Source organism: Panthera leo, chromosome A3 (assembly GCF_018350215.1).
Source record: "Panthera leo isolate Ple1 chromosome A3, P.leo_Ple1_pat1.1, whole genome shotgun sequence".
Taxonomy (NCBI): Eukaryota; Metazoa; Chordata; class Mammalia; order Carnivora; family Felidae; genus Panthera; species Panthera leo.
In genome coordinates, this window is record NC_056681.1 from 23,327,576 (window position 1) to 23,349,450 (window position 21,875).

Below are 21,875 nucleotides of genomic sequence, written 5' to 3' on the forward strand. Positions count from 1 at the left end.
ATACCTTAATAACATTACCCTTCAACAGAGGAGGAAGTGAAATTCAGAGAAGCTACAAGATCACATACATTACTAAACAGAAAGGGTGAACTCAAACCTGTGAGAGGACTTGGGCCTCCAAGTCTTGGGTACTGAGCATTGTCCTTGAAATAGGAAACCAGCCCAAGGCACAGATCTGCTCTGCAGTTCAACAGCACCACCACTCACTCGCTCCCAGGTTATGCTGTTTTCTTTCTCACTTTGTATCTGCTGCACGTAGGAGACATTGTGGGTATCTCCCAGAGTTTCTTCTATCCCTCCTTCACTGTGCAGCATGTAAGGGCTTTGAACAGGACTAACTCCACATTCAGTTAACCAGTAATTCCCTGGTTGCAGTCTTAGGCTTAGATAACCTGAGCCTGACCAGTTGGTTCAAGGCAGATCGGAATGGACTGATGTGACCCAAATGTAGGACTCTGGTCCAACATTCATAAAAAGGATATATACTCTTATTCTCGTTAGATTTGAATGAAGCAGTATGGAGGCTTAAATGATACTTGGCTATCCAAATGATACAAGGGTATCCAACCTGAAAACAGCACTGACAGGCAACATGATAAGATAGTCCCAGAGCCATACATCCCCTGGACTTCCCCACTATGTGAACCAACACACCCTCTTTATTGTAGAGTCAATTGAAATAGAGTTTCCTGTTACTTGTAACTAAAAGGATCCCAAGTGTCGCAGCTGGTCAGAAATATGGTCACTTTAAGCTTTAAAGAGTCCTTCCTGAGGCTTCAATTAGAGGGGTAAACAATGAAGATACAAAGAAGAGATACCGTAGGAAGTTGTTCTATAAAGAGGCCCGTGTTCTCTGAGAACAGGGGGAAGAGAGAAAGCCTTCAGAGGCTCACGCTGACTTCCAGCTGAAAACTGGGAAGTCAAATGTGGCCTAAAATGGCAGAGCTCACAGAGAGAACTGTCCAGCAGGTACTAAGCTAATGCTGGTGATTCCCTGAGGTAAAGGGGCCGTCAAGGAGACCAGAGGCCGAACTAATTCAGATTACCCATGTGCACAGAGGTCTCCTGTAGACAGGCACTCCCACTGCCCACTTCAGGACCCAGGAGCAGGGCATCCTTCCCTGGAATCCTAAAAGACAGCAGACACAGAGCCTAGAGTGAGGGTATAGGCTCTGCAACTAGATTCAAATTGTGGCTCCACCACCTGCTAGATGTATAGGTATCAGTTCAAGTTAATTCATCTCACCTGTATCCCAGTTTATAATTAATCAACTGGGCACAACAGTACCCCCACCTCATAGGATTTGTTTTGAGGATTAAATAAAACAATACAAGAAAGAACTTGGAACAGTGCCTAGCACATGGCAAGTTCTCACATGTTAGCTGTTGTTATCTTGCTTGCGATACTCTCTCCCTGGAGGGTGATGGTGGTCTGCTGTTGAGCTCTCTTAGACAGCTTGGCCAATTGTTCCATGAGCCACACAGTATGGCCTGACTACAGAGCTACTTCCCAAATGCTCAGGCTTGGCTGCACAAAGAGCAACTTCCTGCAAGGCTCTGGATCAGAGAGCAGCTTGTCACCTGAGGAGGGTGAGGCTCTTCTAGGACGGCCACTTGTCGTCTCCTCAGGCTGCACGTGTCCATAAGTATTAGAGCACTTGATGCCTGCATCTTCCACCAAAAAAAAGTACTACAGCCCTTCTTTTTTCCCTCTGAACAGCCTGCTCCCTATTTCTCCACCAGATCATCACTAAGCTATGAGAGCAGAAGGACATCAGACAACTGCTTCCAGTTTGACCTGAGAGGGAAATAAACCTCTGTCTTGTTGATGCAGGCCACCTTGGTTCTCTCTTTCAGACACCATAATCTAATTAAGCTCAGAGGGCTCTCTTCCCTTTAAGGAGAGAGAGAGAGCATGCCCTTGTAAGAAGGCCAGTCTAAAGCCACAAGGTATAGATGGCAACAAAGAAGGGCCCACTCCAGTGCCCCAAGACTCATTTCGGCCTACAGACAAGGGTTACCCAGAGTGAGAACCAAATGGATGTAACAACAGGTAGTAAGCACAAGTGAGGTCCCCTTTGATTCTAGAGTATTCTTTCTGGTACGAACTGCTACTCACAACTGAACTCATTTATGTAGAAACAAATCCAGATACCAAAGAAGCCTGAACTTGCCACTGGAAGAGAATTCATTAAATGGATTCTGGTATTCTGAGAAACCTAATTTGGAAATGCAAACCTAAACTGACCTTCCAAATTCACTTATGTGATGAAAGGCTTGGCTGAGGGAAAGGGAAACATCTGGAGACCAGAGTCAGAAGAGGCATCTCAGGGACAAACGATCATAGCCATTTATTCTCCTCGATGCCTTTGAACCTCTACCCTGCTTGGTCCCAGCATGGGAATACCTTTCCTATTCCCTGGCCTTGGTCCAAACCCTCTACCCTCACACTTTAAGGTTTAACTCGAATGTCACCTTGTCCTCTTAACGTCCCAGCTCCTGCTGTACAAACAAAATCTGAATCTTTGTTTCCACAGCACTTTATATGTTCCTAATATAAAACTTAGCTCTTTTCCCTGCATCTGATTATGGGCTTTTCTCCTCACGTGAAAGGGCCTTGTCTCATTCATACCTGATCGTACATCATCACTTTAAAAATGAGGAAATCACATCTGTAAAGAGCTCAGATCACAAGTGAACAGTAGCAGGACTGCTACTAAGATTCAGTCTATGGACTCTCAGACCAGAATTGTTTCTTCTGGTCAACCAACCCAACAGGGAAATTGAGAGGATTGAAAAATAATCTCTGCAGAGCATTTTCTGGTTCTCATGGAACAGAAGCACCAGGAATCTCCACGTGAGAACTCCATTAGATCTCAAGGTCCCATTTGCCACAACCAGAGCACTCAGCATAAAGAGAGTACTTCTTTACAATAATTTTCACCAAACAGCATAATTTCTGTAATATTCTATGTGTTTTTCACTTATGCATAATGTCAAGTTCGCAATGCCTATGAACTAGGACACAGGTTGCCTGGTGTCAGAGTCTCACCTTGAAACATCTCTCCACCTGAACCCACCCCGTCTGAAATGCCACCCCTGAATACCAGAATTTCTTAGAAGTCTGAGTGAAACCTAGGTATATTGAGAATAGGTGACCTATTATGCTGGTTTTAATCTTCCAAATCTTGAGAAATTTAGTTACTGGATTAGTCAAGTAACCAGCAAAACCATGAGGAAACAGAAGGAGACTTTGATGGGAGACAGTGAGGGGAGATGCCTGGAACAGGGGGTGCCCTCTGGAGGCCTGGGGTCTATGGAATCTTCTAAATACCCTCCTATGTTTGCTCTCATTGACAGCCAGCGCCATGGTGAAGGATGAACATGTCTCCTGACCCCAGTTCACTGATGATGATAACTTAGGGTCCTTCTGGTTACTGGCACAGGCAGGACTAGGGGCCAGGGTTTTCATTTCCCACCTAGAATATAGCAAGGTAAACCAGCTGGTTTCTTTCAGCCTAATAACTGCTGGCCATCTCAGCAACCACGCACATGAGAATTGTGAAATCATCCATGAGGTCTGTGTCCACTTGACAGGAGGACAGAGTTGTGTGTTCCTTCCTGGCTGCGCAAAACCGCTCTACCATCTAAGAGGGTACGGGAATGACCAGGCTATACCCCAGACAGTGGGTGAGTGGCCTATGTGGCCCATTCTGCCACCAAACTGACCAGTTTTACAAAGGACCAGCAGGGGAGTAACAAGATAAAGCATAGTGATTTAAAACACCCATCTGTTCACCCTAAAGCTTTTATTTTATTTTTATTTTTTATTATCTTATTTATTTTATTTTTAGTAACCTCTACACCCAACATAGGGCTCAGACTCATGACCCTAAGACCAAGAGTTGCACACTCTCCCAATGGTGCCAGCCAGGCACCCCCTAAAGCATTTTATATCGTCCACCCCTGTCAGTCTTGTGTTTTTTTGGTTTATGGTTTCTAAATGTTTATTTATTTTGTGAGAGAGAGAGTACACGTGCACAAGTGGGAAAGGGGTAAACAGAGAGGGAGAGAGAGAATCCCAAGCAGGCTCTGCACTCTCAGTGCAGAGCCTGACACAGAGCTCAATCCCACGAAATCAAGTTGGACCCTTAACTGACTGAGCCACCCAGACACCCCTGTTTGTTTAAGTAGTATTCATGCCCATCGCAGAGCCCAATGCAAGGCTTGAACTCATGACCCTGAGATCAAGACCTGACCTGAGATCAAGAATCAGATGGTTTAACAGACTGAGCCACCCAGGCACCTCAGCAGATCATGTTATTAAAAAGAAAACTGGCAGGCAAAAATTCCCAAGTTCATCAAATTTCCAAATCACAATGAAACGGATCTTTTAGTTAAGAGAGAGAATCAAATCCCAGGTGGCTATATTGGTATGAGATCCAAAAGCAGTACACAAAAGTAGAAAATCAATCACTGAGGTTTCTTATACCAAAATGGCAACAACCTGTCTATTGATTTTGCAGCTCATTAGTGGTCAGCTGAATTTAGAACTAGATCTCTGACTACCTGGGATAATGTTTTCACTGAAACAAAGAGCTACTGCTTATTAAGAGTTTACTGTAGGCCAGATATTGTGTTAAGCATTTTACATTACATTATATTTAATGTAACAAAGCTCCAAGGTAAGTAGTAGTATTATTTCCATTTCACAGATGGGAAAACTGAAGTTCAGCAAGTTCTTTGCCCAAAGTCACATAGCAAAGCAAGTAGGGAAGGCGGGGGGGGGGGGGGGGGGTTCAAATTCAGATGGGCTGACTCTGAGCCTGCACATATTACTCAACACAAATCACAAACCTCAAGTATAGTTAATCAGGAATCGCCAAACCAGACAAGCAATCTACACATGGCCAAGAATGCCCATCCTGAACTCAGGTGTGTTACACTGGGCAAGGTCCCTCCTCAGACAATTACCATGACCAGGGACAAGGAGAACTATGCCTAGCTCAGAGGGCACACACCATGGTAGCCAAGCAAACACATCTTTCCTCAGTCCCCTTATGGCCTCCTGTCTGTCAAGACTCAGCCTCTGGAATAACTTGGTTCTAGACACTCTGTCACGGTGATAGGCTGAATCCACCTCCAGCTGCTCCCTAGTTCTGCCTGCCCAGATGTCACTCCATCACCGGATCCATTTCTACTAGGTCCCAACACATCAATATGCACAATCACCACAATCACCAATCCCTGAGCGCCGGCTGTGTTCACAGCTCTGAGCAGAGCCCACGGGATACTGCAGCAACAACATTCATTCCTCTCCAACAGTAGTTACAGTCCAGCTGAAAAGCTCATATCAATGCACTAACTTCAGTCACACATGGCTGGATGAGACAAATAAAATCATAGTCAAGGGGAAGAAGGAAATGCACCTCCCACATATGGGACCCTATATAACAGGCTCATTAAATACATTAGCTCACAGACTCATCCCAAGAACTCATCCAGTTTACACAGAGACAGAGAAGTAGGGAAACCTACAAAAAGTCCAACAACAGTTATAAGAATTGGATAGGATTCACAACCCACATGCCCAGCACCAACATTATGCTCTGCAAAAACCATCATTCCATCCTTAAATATTTCTTAGCAGATGAGTGATATGATCAGGTTTGTATTCTCCAAGTTCCCTTACAGCAAAATAAAAGATAAACCATAGTGAGTAAAGGACGGAGAGAAGAAAACTGGTTGAGAAACTATTACAACAATCAAGGCAAGACAGGAAAACCTGGATTACTGCTGGGGGACAGAGAAAAAAGGGATCCATTTGGGGATAAAGCAGATGTAAATAAACAAAAAATTAAAAGCTCCTCAGTTACCATTATTTCAAGTGAAAAGACTGATCTTTTATCTCAGCATCTCCTTGTACTTTATTTTCTTACATTCTTATAGCAATTTTAATATTTTCGAAGTGTCTGTTTTATGTAGGCCTTTTATTGAGGCCTAAAACATACAGAGAAAACTACACACATAATAAATGTATGACTGATACAAGCAGGCCAAAAGTCTCCCTCCTGCCCCCACCATTCATTCATCCACCTACCACCCCACAAGGGTAACTAACCACTGTCATACCCTCAAACAGCACAGATTATTTTTATCTGGTTTTGAACTTTATATAAAACCGTATCACATAGGTTATGAGTTTACACTAGCTCAACACTGTATTTGTGACATGTACCAAAGTTGGTGGGAGGGCTGTGGTCCACTCACTCACTGCTGTGTGGTATTCCACTGGATCAAGATATCACAATTTATTTACTCTATTCACACATTTACAGATATACCTCAGAGATACTGCAGGCATGGTTCCAGATTACCACAACAAAACAAAGGTCGCAATAAAGTGAGTTGAATGTATTTTTTGGTTTCCCAGCGCATATAAAAGTTATGTTTACACTATACTATAGTCTATTAAGTATGCAATAGCATTATGTCTTTAAAAGAAAAAAAACAAAGTACACACCTAAATTAAAAAATACTCAATTGGGGGCACCTGGGTGGCTCGGTCTGTTAAGTGTCGGACTCTTAATTTCAGTTCAGGCCATGATGTCACAGTTTGTAAGTTCAAGCCCCATATTAGGCTCTGTGCTGGCCACTCAGAGCCTGCTTGGGATTCTCTACCTCCTCTCTCTCTGCCCCTCCTCTGCTCTCTCTCTGAAAATAAATAAACATTCAAACAAGAAACACTTTATTGGAGCCTCCAAATTAGGCTCAGGTCATGAGCTCATGGTTTGTGAGTTCGAGCCCCACACTGAACTCTCTGCTGTCAGCACAGAGCCCACACTGGAGCCTCTGTACCCCCCTCTCTGTGTGCCCCTCCCACATTCGCGCTGTCTCAAAAATAAATGAATATTGTAAAAAAAGTTTTTTAATATTTTATTGGTAAAAAAACGCTAACCATCATCTGAGTTTTCAGTGAGTCATAATCACTGATCACAGATCACCATAACAGATACAATAATATTGAAAAAAGTTTGAATAGACACATAGGTCAATGGAACAGAACAGATAACTCAGAAATACACCCACAATTATATGGTCAATTAATCTTCAGCAAAGGAGGCAAGAATATGCAATGGGAAAAAGGCTCTTCAACAAATGGTACTGGGAAAACTGGACAGCAACATGTAAAAGAATGAAAAAGGACCACTTTCTTTCACCATACACAAAAATAAACTCAGGGGCGCCTGGGTGGCTCAGTTGGCTAAGAGTCTCATCTGACTGCTGATTTCAGCTAAGGTCATGATCTCCCAGGTCATGAATTCAAGCCCTACATCATGCTACAAGATGGGCATGGAGCCTGCTTGGGATTCTCTCACTCTCTCCCATGCCTGTCCCATTTGCATGCACTCTCTTCACACCCCCCCCCCCCAAAAAAAAACTCAAAATGGATTACAGGCCTAAATGTGAGACCTGAAACCATAAAAATCCTAGAATAAAGAACAGGAAGTAGTATCTCTGACATCAGCCATAGCAACATTTTTCTACATATATCTCCTCAGGCAAGGTAAATAAAAGAAAAATAAACTATTGAGACTAGATCAAAATAAAAAGCTTCTGAGCAGCAAAGGAAACAATCAACAGAACTAAAAAGTAACCTATTGAATGGGAGAAAGTATTTGCAAATGACATGCAAATGACAGGGGAGGGATCCGATAAAGGGTTAGTATCCAAAATATGTAAAGAACTTCTAAACCTCAAAACTCAAAAAAACCCCAAATAATCCAATTTAAAAATGGGCATAAGTTATGAACTGTATATTTTAAATATTTCAGAATTTTAATTTTTTTAATGTTTGTTTATTTTTGAGAGAGAGACACACACACAGAGTGTGAGCAGGGGAGGGGCACAGAGGGAGACACAGAATGCAAAACAGGATCCAGGCTCTGAGCTGTTAGCATAGAGCCCAACTTGTGGCTCAAACTCACAAGCAGTGATATCATGATCCGAGCCAAAGTCAGACACTTAACCGACTGAGCCACCCAGGCGCCCCAAAAATACTTCAGAAATTTAAAAATAAAATACTAAAATCACTGAAATATGTTTACCTATCAGACTCACAATAATTTAAAATTTGGTAATATTGATAATATTAAAAAACTGACACACATGACTAGTTGGAGAGAGATTATAAACTGAAACAAAGTTTTCAAAAGGTGATTTGGTATCATCTATCAGAAGTTTAAATTTTTTTTTTTTTTTCAACGTTTTTTATTTATTTTGGGGACAGAGAGAGACAGAGCATGAACGGGGGAGGGGCAGAGAGAGAGGGAGACACAGAATCGGAAACAGGCTCCAGGCTCCGAGCCATCAGCCCAGAGCCTGACGCGGGGCTCGAACTCACGGGCCGCGAGATCGTGACCTGGCTGAAGTCGGACGCTTAACCGACTGCGCCACCCAGGCGCCCCATATCAGAAGTTTAGATATGCACATACCCTTTGCTGAAGCCAACCACCTCCAGGAATTTATCCCATGGGTTTATTTGTACACAAGGGTAAATTAATCTTTGGGAGGTTTACTTTATTTTAGCACTTGATAGAGTGAAAAAAAATGGCAAAATATAAACTTTTTATAGGAAGAATGTTTACAGTACAGTACACTCATACAATGAAAAATGACAACTGTCAAAATCGGTAGAACCACATATCAACACTGATATGAAATGATGTCCAAGATATCTTTAATGAAAAAAAAAAAAAAAAAAAAAAACAAGTGACAGGTGATACTGTGTAAAAGATATTTTCTATGTAGACGTGTTTGGATATGCACAGAAAATATCTGAAAAGAGTTTGTTAAATAAAAATAGTTACATTTGCAAAGAGGGTGGGAATGCCAAGGGGAGGGATACCTTTTCCCCTAACTCTGTTGTACTGATTTATACAGCAATCATATGTCACTTTTGTACTTGGGGATGGGTTGTAAAAATGTTACAGATTCTAAACTTAGAACCACTGAATTGGAATGTGTCTGGAAAGCAGGGCCCAATAAATCCATATTTTAACAAGTCACCAAGTGTGACTCCCAGGCAGCTGGGTTAGTTAGCCACTGCTCTAGGTGAGACGTGGGCCAGGTGGCATTTTGGGGAAGCAGAAGATCTCAGTGACAGGTATCTTATGTCCTAGGAAATAAGCTTGCCCCCATAATTAACCATGTATTCAATGACAGAGAGATATACTCACCTGAAAGATACAGAGTGGCCACCAAAGCCAGTAGGACTGGCCAGGAATAGACATTAACATCCCTAAGGAATCAATGTTTGGCCCTAAATGAAACAAGCAATGCCCAGGCAAGAGAATGCTCTGGTCTGAGGACTGAGCCAGTCTTTTCTTCCTTGTGCCAGGAATACTCACAACCAAGATCTCAAGCAAAACAGGACTCAGGTCTCTTCTGAAATGCCCAGAACAGAGCCTGGCACTTAATAAGCACTCAATAAAGAGGTACTGAATGGACAAATCAATCTATTTTAGTATGAAGCACTTCTAACTCCAGTGCTCTGATCCAATGCTCAATAAGCAAACTGTTCCTACACAGGAAAGGAGTTTTGACAGCTGTGGGTTTCGTCTCAAATAAATAACTGGCACGTGGCCTTGAGCATCAGTCTACTGCCATTTGGTTCATATGAGCCTGCTCTGAGAGACATCTAACCACTGATGGGTACCCGAGCAACACTCTGGTGAAGTCACTAAGGTGGTGAGTGCTGCCATGCCCTGTGGCTCTCATGGGGAGTCTCCTCCTGGGTGACTACTGGCCAGCTGGCCTTCCTCAGGCAGCTCCTGTTAGCTCAATGCTCAGGCTCGCCAAGTGCACAGCTAGACTACCTACAACAGAGGGTAATAGAGCCCGATACAGAGGCTACTAGCCATATGCAGCTACTGAGCACCTGAAATGTGGCTAGTCTGAAGTGAAATGTTCAGTAAACATAAAATACACACTAAACTGTAAAGGCTTAGTATAAGAAAAAGAATATAAAACAGCTCACTAGAAACTTTTATACTGCGGTGCCTCAGTCAGTTAAGCCTCTAACTCTTGATTTGGGCTCAGGTCATGATCTCATGGTTCATGAGATCGATCCCCACAGCAGACTCTGTGGTGAGACTGCAGAGCCTGCTTGGGATTCTCTCTCCTTCTCTCGCTGCCCCTCCCCACCTCAAATAAAGAAATTAAAAAAAATAAATAAATAAACTTCAAAAAAAAGACATTTCTATACCAACTTAATGCTGAAATGATAGCATTTTGGATATAGTAAATTAATAAAATACATTAAGAATGATTTCATCTGTTTCCTTTGACATTTTAAAATGTGGCTATTAGGAGCGCCTGGGTGGCTCAGTCAGTTGAGCATTTGATCTTGCAGTCTGAGAGTTTGAGCCCCACATTGGGCTCATTGCTGTCAGTGTGGAGCCCATTTCAGATCCTCTGTCCCCCTGTCTCTCTGCCCCTCCCCCATGCTCACTCTCTCTCTCAAAAATAAACATTTTAAAAAAATAAAAATTAAAAATTAAATAATAAAATAAAATGTGGCTATTAGAAAAAGTTACATGTGGTTCACATTATACTTTTAATAAATAATGCATCATATATGACTAAAAGATTCTACCTTGACCTTCACTCACTAAATCTTCAAAACATGACTGAGGACTGATCTCTCACAGGGTCAGAGATCACCTTAGTTGACACAGCCCTGCCCCATTGTCCTGAAACCTGATTTCATACTTTCTTGGGAATACTGTCACATGTCCTAGGAGTTCCACATATCATTTAATACCTAGGTATTATATCAGCCAGTAATATATAATGATGTTACAATTTCAGGTAAAAAGAAGCTGGAGGGCTTGTAGAATTTACTGGAAATTCATTAAAAAGGCTTCTGCAGGCATGTGGCTCAGTCAGTAGAGCATGTGACTATTGATCTAGGGGCATGAGTCTGAGCCCCACGTTGGGCATAGAGATTACTTTAATTTTTTTTTTTTAACGTTTATTTATTTTTGAGACAGAGAGAGACACAGCATGAACGGGGGAGGGGCAGAGAGAGAGGAAGACACAGAATCAGAAGGAGGCTTCAGGCTCTGAGCCATCAGCCCAGAGCCCGATGCGGGGCTCGAACTCGCGGACCGCGAGATCATGACCTGAGCTGAAGTGGGACGCTTAACCAACTGAGCCACCCAGGCGCCCCAAGAGATTACTTTAAAAAAAAATGGGGCATCTGGGTGGCTCAGCCGGTTAAGCATCTGACTTCGGCTCAGGTCATGATCTTGCAGTTTGTGAGTTCGAGCCCCGCATCGGGCTCTGTGCTGACAGCTCAGAGCCTGGAACCTGCTTTGGATTCTGTGTCTCCCTCTCTCTCTGCCCCTCCCCACCTCCTCTCTCTCTCAAAAATAAATAAAAAACATTAAAAAAAAATTTTTTAAGAAATAAAAGGTGAGGGGGGTGGTGCTGGCTGGCTCAGTCGGTTAACCGTCCGACTTAGGCTCAGGTCATGACCTCGCGGTGAGTTCGAGCCCCACATTGGGCTGTGCTGACAGCTCAGAGCCTGGAGCCTGCTTCGGATTCTGTGTCTCCCTCTCTCTCTGCCCCCCCCCCCACCCCCCCGTCCCCACTCGCACTCTGTCTCTCAAAAATAAACATTAAACAAAATTTAAAAATTTTAAAAAGTCTTCTGAAATTCCCCCAGAAATTTGTAATTTTTCAATCTCTTAAGTTTTAGAAAAAATCTCCAGGGGCACCTGGTTGGCATATGGTGGAGCATGCAACTGTCAATCTCAGGGTTGTGAGTTTGAAACCCATACTGGCTAGAGATTACTTAGATGAAAGGGAAGGAAGGAAGGAAGGAAGGAAGGAAGGAAGGAAGGAAGGAAGGAAAGGAGGGAGGGAAAGAGAGGAGGGAGGGAGAGAGGGAGGAGGAAGGAAAGAAAGGAAGGGAAGGGAGGAAGGAAGGAAGGAAGGAAGGAAGGAAGGAAGGAAAGGAGGGAGGGAAAGGAAGGAAGGAGGGAGGGAGTGAGGAAGGAAGGAGGAAGGAAGGAAAGGAAGGAAGGGAAGAAGGAAGGAAGGGAAGAAGGGAGGAAGGCAGGAAGGAAGGAAAGGCCACCAAAAAGGTTCTTTGTACTAAGACATGAAGACGAGACTTTGTGGTAATCCTTATTACCTCCATTACAATTTTTTTTGTTTTGGGTTTTTTGTTTTGGTTTTTTTTTTTTGAGAAAGAGAGAGCACACACGTGCAAGTGAGCGAGGGGCAGAGAGAGAGAGAGAGAGAGAGAGAGAGAGAGATAGAATCCCACAAGGGGCAGAGAGAGAGAGAAGAGGGCCATACCTGAAGCGGGGCACAAGCTCACCCAATGTGGGACTCAAACTCACGAACCGTGAGATCATGACCTGAGTCCAAGTCAGGTGCTCGATGACCGAGCCCCCCAGGTGCCCCCACTACTATAGTTCTCGTTCCTCCAGGAGGGTCACAGCCCTTCGATGTAATTCCTGAGGATCACTTGTCCGTTTTCATCTTTTAAGATTCAATTGGACCAAACCAACTTAACACCTTCTTCTGTGTCAGAAATGCAAGCAGTGTGACCTGAGCAACAGAGAGTACTCTATAATATAGATACAACATAGAACCAAAATACTTACTTGGGGAACTGGCAGAGACCCGCTTCCTGGTCAGGCTCTCCTGGCTGGCCTTGTCTGAAGCTGAAGAGCCCCTCGTTTGGACCTGCCTCTTTCCTGGGTTCTCATCTGGCTCTGGTGACTTCTCCATCCCGTGGAAATACTTCATGTGATAGTGCAACAGTTTGGCCTTGCGGAAAAATTTTAAACAATCCACAACCTTGCACCTGAACTTGTGATCTAGGTCGACAGCTGGGGCTTTACATGTCACAAAATCATTTGTTTTCTTAAAAGTATTTGTTACTGAAAAACAGAACAGAAACAAAAACAAAGATTCCTCGTGCTTATCCTACTTATGACAATACATGCATTACACACGGCAACAAAAAGTGAAAGAGCAGAAAGCATATGGAGACAGAGACATCAGGCAGCCATCACCTCCCCAGATTACTGTTTGGAAAGAAAGGATACAACTTCAGGATAAATAACAGACACTCAACCAAGATTCATCTTCTGAATGAGAAGATCAACATGTTTTTGTTTGCTTATTAGATCGCTTCTCGGCCTTTTGGCTAAGATAAAGTGTTTGCTTATTAGGCAGCCACACAACTTCTCAAGGTTGTAGACTATAGGGAAAGAACAGGAAAAATCCTTAAAAAAAAAAAAATCAGAAACCCAACCCAGTACTTAATACTCTTGACTTAGAACAGATTCAAACTTACTACGATCCTAATACTTGTGTGTGTGGCCAAAACTAGGGAATATTCTGGGGGGATCTTTTTATAAAACCAAAGGGATCTCACAATGATTTTTGTACAAAGAGAGTGTAACTGTTACAAAAGTTTTTGATATTTTGCTACTATGTACTTTGTTTGAACAAAGGACTCAGTAAGAAAAAAAAAAGATAACCAAATGAGTGGAGCTGAAAGGCATGAGGAGAACTCAGGAGGACTCCATGATCAAATTTAAAGAGGCAAAAACAGTTTGAAATGCGCCCTCTGCCCCAAAAAACAAACGGAAGGCAACAATTTGCCATGTATCAATGACAAAAAATAAAGCTGTAACAAGAAATTCATGTGTGTTGGAAACAGTTTATTGAAGACTCCTTTCATAATGCCCTCACCCCAATGAGAGTAATCCCCTTAAATTCAAATTTTCCTACACTCTTGATTAGGTCACCCAAGAATATCCTAAAAAGACTTTTCTTGGGTGAATCAAGTATTTCCCAAATACAATGATACAATTTCCATTAGAAGCAGATAGCATACTGAACCTTTGGTAAATATTAGGATTACATTTTCAAATACCATTCCACAATCAGAAGAAATAAAATTCTTAAACTCAATCTAAATCAAGTCAACATTTCCAAATCAGCACTAGGGTAAGATTACAAAACTGGTACGTTTGATGATCTGATGGATGCCACTATATGGGCATTTTAAACAAGTTAAAAAAAAAAAAAAATACACATACACACACACATCCTAAAGCAGAATGCCTTAAAATCACTTTCTATCTATGACAAGAGATAAAAGAAAGAGGTTCAAATCAATAAGATGCAGTTAAGAGAAGAAAAGTAACATGAAACCAAATGGAATACATACTTAGAAACATGGGTGTACTGAAAAAGCATGTCAGTGGAGAAATTCAAAACTCAAACCTCCAGGGGCACCTGAGTAGCTCAGTTGGTTAAGGTCTGACTCTTGATTTCAGCTCAGGTCATGATCTCAGGGTGGTGAGATTGAGCCCCACATTGGGCTCCACACTAAACAAGGAGCCTAAGATTCTCTCTCCCTCTCCCTCTGCCCCTCCCACTGCTCACACACACTCATTTTAAAAACAACAACAACCAAAACCACCTCAAACCTCCAATACATCCTAAAATTATTTCTTAAATTACAAGTGGTTTCTCTGGAATTTCCTCCTCTTGAGCCTATTAAGCTGAACCATATGAATTTGCCATTTTTATAGATTAATAAAGTTAAATATTGGCTATTTCATATGGTTCAACCTAATAATTCCTTTTCCATTTTGACGGTCTCCAAAATCACTGCAGACAACCCCACTAACCATCATATGAATAAGGTAAGGTCCAACGTCAGAGAGCATCAACACCACCTGCCATCTGAGAACTACAGCAGTCAAGCTCAGCTATAGTAAACTCATGCATCCTTTGGCTTGTGTTTGTAAGCTGTGGTTATTGTGATAAGTTGACTTATAATGGAAAAGAACAATGCCAAAATACAAACATCTTTGAGTTAAAAAAAAAATATATTAAGGGTTGAAAATAATGAGAACTCCAAACCAATTCCATGAAAAATTACCATTCTCTCTATTCAAACACACTGGACCTTTGTGTACACACCACTGGACATTTGCATAAGGAAAAGACAGGACAGTGGCTAAAAGTGTGGGCTCTGCAGCTGGACAGCCTGGTTCAAATCCTGACTCCTTTACTTACTCCTCCTGCCTCTGCTTCTTCTAGTGCAGGGTGGCAAGATTAAGGGTAACTCCTTCACAGAGCTGTGAGACTTAAATGAATTACATGCAAAGATCCTAGAAAAATGTCTGGCATATACTAAGTGCTCAATAAATATTGGTCCTTACTATTATATAGTATAATTTTAGACTTATAAACAAATGGGACTTATGAACAGCTTTTCAGGAATTAACCTGCTCATAAGCAGGATAGACGTCCACACCATTCTCAGTCTCACTGAACACTCATGCTAGCGGCAATATGGCATAATGGAATCAGCTCAACTTTAAATTCCAGCTCTTTCATTAGCTGTATAAATAAATTGTAGATATTTTTCAAACTATTTCGGATTTGGTTTCTCATCTATGAAAGGGAACATATACCACCTATTTCAAAGAGATGAGAGAAGGCTATAACATATATATATGTGCTTGGCACAAAGCAGTTCATTTCAAATATTAAATACATCTTGGTAAACAGGCTTATGTCATTTATGGAATGAGGCTAGAGACAGCAATTATAATTATCAACCAAAGTGAAAACAGCCCTCATAAGCTCTGGCTGAGGACATATCACTCTGTAAGCACTCCCATTTTTCTGCATCCTTCTACAAATGTGAAATCCAAATGAACCACAAGATTCCTAGTCTGGCCACTCAGTAGGATTATTACCCCCACCTTTCAGAACATCTTACTTTTACAAACATAGACAAAGGGTTTTTGGTTTTGTTTTTTTAAATAGTCACATTACATGGTGCCGGAAAGTGCCAGCTTAGTCCACCAAAATCCTGAACTATGTGCTGTCTGCCTTTTTTTTTTTTTTTTTTTTTTTTAAAGTTTATTTTGAGAGAGAAAGAGTACACTAGTGGGGAAGGGGCAGAGAGAGAGAGGGAGAGCGAGAATCCCAACCAGGCTCCACTGCCAGCACAAAGCCCAACATGGGGCTCAATCCCACGAACCATGAAATCATGACCTGAGCCGAGACGCAGAGTCAGCCACTTAACCAATTGACCTATCAGGCATCCCTGTTTTGTCTGCCTTTTTAAAACACTAATTGAAGTGCATTTCCATTTTCCTCAAATAGTTTTGTCAAACTACATGTTGGAAGTTACACACTTATCCCGAACAAACTCCATCAGGTTATTTTAATCCAAGAATTTTGTAACTCTTGATGCTGTAATTCTATACATTTAGGTCTTTAATTTTTTTTTTAAGAGAGAGAGAGAGAGAGCGAGCATGAGTGGAAGTGAGGGGCAGAGGGAGAGAGAAACAGTATCTTACGCAGGCTCCATGCTCAGAATGGAGTCCAACATGGGGCTCAATCTCACTACCCCAGGATCATGACCTGAGCAAAAGTCAGGAGTCAGATGCTCAACTGACTGAACGATCCAGGTGCTATATCCTAGTTTTTGCATAGGACAGGCAACACAAGCCCTCTGTATGCACAATGAAAGTTGCCTGTTCAGCCAGGATAGGTCACATGGTTCTCTGTTTGGCACACCTCTCTCCCATGCAAACCAAGCCCTGCTCATCCTTCAATTGCCACCTACTTACATAAAGCTTTTGCCTTGGCCTCTCAGCAGAAAAGATTTTATCCTGCTTTCTCTGAATTCCCGTAAGTACTTTATGGAAAATAAATCTTGTGGTATCTATCCCTTTCTATCTCTATTACAGGTGGTTCTGCCTTCTTTATTCTAAAATGTTGAAATGGGGGACAGGTCCCATTCTTTACTTCTCCTATGATACTTACCTTAGTGTATCACAACATTAAACAAGAGAGCTGGCCTCTTTTAAGACCATTTCCTCACCAAATGGGAAGAAAAATACTTATTTCACAAGGCCCCTACATGTTTCCCTGAAAACCCATTATTAACTACAGCAAGTTACTTGAACATTAGTTGTCATCATGGTTATCACTGACCTTATAGCTGTCTGTTTAAAACAATCAAAGTTACCGGTGGTGTGTACACAAGGATCCCAGCCAGGAAGCCATGTATCAGTGGCACAACCTGAGAAATTTTAACATCCAACTGCCCTTTCTTAATCAAACACTGAAGTGTTAATGCTAATAAAAGCACAAAAGAGATAGTAAAATGATACACCCAGCAAAATGTTTTACATTTTCAAAGAATTTAATATTAGAATATGCACAGTATGACTATGCTAAAGAAAACCCACAAGAGAAATACGATCAAAACAAAACATTATGCACAGAAATATGATATACAATATAATAATATAAGTAATGGCAACATTTGCTTATGAGACTTCAAGTAAAAAGAACTGTTTTCTACTTTTCCATGCTTGCTAATAAGGTATAATAGCCATTACTGTCCTCACAATAGAAAGAATAACACAATGTTTTCATATTTCTGTATCATACTACTCCCCAGAACAGTGTTCCTGTAACCAAAGAAACATGGTGCTGGAAGCATGGTCAAGAACCAGGAGAGCAGCTGGCTGCCCTAAGGGCCCACTGGGCCACAATCTGCACGGATCCCACGTCTCACACAGGTGTGTAACTTGGGTCCCAATAGGACTTTATCTGTAACATATGTCACTGATGGCACCAGCCAGCTAAGTGACATCATCCACTCTGGGAAACTAGAGTTTTTTGTCAACATTGGGAGCAGTTACCAGGAGACAAAAAGCAGAAAATATGTAAATTAAATCCTCCAGGGAGCTGGATTCAAAAGCAACCCTCTGGGTAGTGGGTAAATCACTGGAACCAAGTTACTCCAGTTTTTTAAGGAAATGGTATGGAAATCAGTATTTCAGTAGTTACCGGTATTATCGTTTAAATGGTCTGTGCTCTTCCTCATGTTTAATAGATTTCTGTTTGAAGAAATCAAGGCAAAGCACAGAACTCTCCCCTGGGCTCCCAGCCTCAAAAATCTCAAGAGTCACTCTTGGCTCTTGCCTCTTGCCTCTCTCAAAATTACTTCTATACATTGCTATGCAGAGAAAAATGGTCCACAGAATTTGAATTTGCTTTTAAGAATGGTAACTCTTAAGGACTATTTCCTTTACTTTTGGGAGGAAAATAAATTACAAAATTTATCCTAATAATCCCTGCCTCCAAGTATTCACATCCAAGTGTAATCCTTTTCCCTTGAGTGTGGGCAGAACCTGTAACTTGCCTCTAATAGAATAAGCAAAGTCACTTTTGTGATTATATTATGTAATATTTAACATGTACTTTACTAGCAGGTATTCTCCTTTGAAGTCCTGATGAAACAAGCTGCTATGTTGTGAGCTACTCTCCAGAGAAGACAAGTAACTTGTAACTGAGAGTGCCAGCAAGAACGTGGCCTTGAATGACAGCCCACAATGACAGCCCACAACGAATTGAATGCTGCCAACAACCATGTAAGCCTGGAAGCAAATCTTTCTCCAGTAGAGTTTTCAGATGAGAATGCAGCCCTGGTCAACCCCTTGACTGCAGTCTTGCAGAGGACACAGGTAAATTCTGCCTGGACTCCTCATCCACAGAAACTATGAGAAAATAAATGTGTTGTTTTAAACCACTATGTATGTGGTAACATGGTTACACAGTGACAGATAATCCAGAATAGGATCAGAAGCCCTCTCATTTTCTATATACTTGAGTAAAGCTTTATACTTTCCCTTTTATGATAAGCATACATTAATCTTAAACTTAAAAAAGTTTTTAAACTATGTTTTCTGAAACATGGCTTAGAAATAATATCCTGTTTGACCCTTTTTTAAACACCCCCATTGCTAGTTCCTCAATCCTCACATTTAGAAGATTATGATGGTGATATTTAGTCTTGTTGACCATACTCAATCTGGCATTCCAAGCCCATGTCAATCTATATACCATCTTGCTTTCCAAATTCATCTCCCATTAATAATCCACCATGAGGCCTTAGTAGCTGCCCAGCCAACTGCTGGCCCCAACAACTGCTTCATGCTCTCATGGCTCATACCTCCACTCAGGCTTTGCCCTCTCCCTGCCATCCCTCGCAGGCTTGGCCAAGTACTCAATTCTATCCAAACTCAGCTCACTCCATGAGCAGGAAGGTGTCCAGATGGCCCTGGCTCTCAGGGACCACATGCCATCAACTCCTGGCACAAATGACTACCTGATGCACCCCATCTTTGGCACTTCAGATCTGTTCCTATATCCTATCCTTTATGACTTCTCCAGCCAAAGAATAAGGGCCATTTCTCATTGTCTTGTATATGTACCCTCAGCACCATGCCCCAATACAGTTGGTATTTTTACTAGCAATGACACCATGTGATCCCAATAGTTTAATAATTTTTTGACATGTACTTCAAATACTATAATAGGTAAAACATTTTTCAGGTCTGTGAAGGAATAATTTTATCAGCTCTGAAGCAACAAAAGGCAATCAAAAAGAAACATGAACAGATTTAAATATTCACAGCAAGTCCAGTCAAATGCATCAAATAAAAAAACAAAAATGTCCTTAATTAGAAAAACAGTTAAATAAATTATGGGAAGTCTGCATTATGTAATTCTAATCAGCTATTTAAAAGAATGAGGCAGCTCTGTATTTACTGATATAGATAATTTCAAGATATACTAAGTGAAAACAGAAAGTTGCCTAGTCCAGGGGCACCTGGGTGGCTCAGTCGGTTAAGGGTCTGATTTGGCTCAGGTCATAATCTCATAGCTCATGAATTTGAGCCCTGCATCAGGCTCTGTGCTGATAGCTCAGAGCCTGAAGCCTGCTTCAGATTCTGTGTCTCTGTCTTTCTTTGTCCCTCCCCCACTCACACACTGTCTCTCTCAAAACTAAACATTAAAAAAACAAAACAACTTATCCCTAAGGATTAAAAAAAAAAAAAAGTTGCCCAGTCCATACCATAGTGTATGACCCTACGTATGGTGACAAGTGGGGAAAAAAGATATTATAAAAATGCATATATAAAAATGCAGGGGGTTGCCTGGCTGGCTCAATCGGGGGAGCATGCAACTCTTGATATCAAGGTTCTGAGTTTGAGCCCCACATGGGGTATAGAGATTACTTAAAAATAAAATATTTAAAAAAAATAAAAATAAAATCATTTTTTAAAAAGTGCTCACAGAATGAAAAAGATACAGAACCCAGTTTGAAAGGCTCCCACTGGCCAAATCTGGAACAGTGGTGGGTATTAAAATAATGACAGACACAGATTATAACCCACAGAAGAAAGTAAGAATCCATGAGTCCATGTAGATACAAATAAGGAAAGAGGGAAAAGCTCTTCATAATAAAAAATACAACCAATAAAATGTAGAAGAAATTATTAAAGTTAGAAATCACCAGTTGGCAGCCATTACAGTAAAAATTATTTCAGACAGGGGCACCTGGGTGGCTCAAGTCATCTCATGGTTCGTGGGTTCCAGCCCCACATCAGGTTCTGTGCTAACAGCTCGGAGCCTGGGGCCTGCTTCAGATTCTGTCTGTCTCTGCCCCTCCCCCACTCACACTCTGTCTGTCTCTGTCTCTGTCTCTCTCTCTCCAAAAATAAATAAACATTATAAAAAAATTTTTTTTCATTTGTTTCAGACAAGAAATACCAGGATGCCTGGGTGGCTCAGTAGGTTAAGCATCTGACTTCAGGTCATGATCTCGCAGTCCGTGAGTTCAAGCTCTGCATCAGGCTTTGTGCTGACAGCTCGGAGCCTGGAGCCTGTTTCAGATTCTGTATCTCCCTCTCTCTCTGCCCCTCCCCTGCTTGTACTCTGTCTCTCTCTCTCTCTCAAAAATTAAAAAAAAAAAAAAAAAAAAAAAAAAAAAAATTTAAAAAAAATTAAGAAAATAAAAAATACTAACAGATGCTAAAATAATAGGTGAATAGGTGAATGTTTCATGGAGAAACAAAATATTTATATAGCCTCAAAATAACCTCTCACAAGAAATTTATTAATTATAAAGGGAAAAATAATAGCTTTACAGAACAGATAAAACCCTAGCCAAGTGATCAAAGTTGACATCACCAATAAATGGGACAAACAGGTATCATGTGCCTCTTGATAGAATGCACTTAAAAAGAACATATCACTTACATGGTATTTCTTCTAAAAGTCAATAACCTAAAGCTAATCCTGAGGATAGAGCAGAAAACACCAAATTAAGGGACATCATATCCTTTAGAAATGTCAAGTTCATGAAAGACAAAGAAAGACTGAAGAATTGGGCTCAGGTCATGATCTCACAGCTCGTTGAGTTCGAGCCCCACATTGGGCTCTGTGCGGACAGCTCGGAGCCTGGAGCCTGATTCAATTCTGTGTCTCCCTCTCTCTCTGCCCCTAACCCACTCGCATCCTGTCTCTGTCTCTCTCAAAAATAAATAAACATTAGAAAAAAATAAGAAGAAGAAAGACTGAAGAATTATTTCAGATGAAAGGGGACTAAAGAAACATGATGATGAAATCCAATGTATCATCCTGGATTGGATCCTGGTCAGAAAAAAGTTTTTCCCACTTTTGCCATAATGGACATTATTGGAACTGAGGAAGTCTGAATAAGGTCCTTATTTTGATAATCACACTGCAGTAATACAGGAGAATGTCCTTGTTTTTAGGAAATATGCACTGGAGTATTTAGGGGTAAAATTCTGCAACTTATGGCAAGACAACTCAGAAAAAAATACTTTTAAAAAATAATAAAGCAAACACAGCAAATTGCTAACTAGTGGGGAATCAGGTTGAAGACATATAGGAATTTTTTGTACTAATTTTCCAACCTTTTTTTTAAGTTTATT

The 21,875-nt window shown here is 41.3% G+C and overlaps 1 protein-coding gene across 4 annotated transcripts in view; it reads right to left on the bottom strand.

Annotated features, from left to right (window-relative positions):
- The window catches only part of PHF20 (PHD finger protein 20), a 171,277-nt gene that overhangs the window by 34,136 nt on the left and 115,266 nt on the right, over positions 1 to 21,875 (bottom strand). For all 4 annotated transcript variants that reach the window (XM_042931062.1, XM_042931060.1, XM_042931059.1 and 1 more), the window contains exon 10: positions 12,681 to 12,959. In XM_042931062.1, the coding sequence (XP_042786996.1) occupies positions 12,681 to 12,959 (279 nt within the window). The remainder of the gene's footprint in view (positions 1 to 12,680; positions 12,960 to 21,875) is intronic.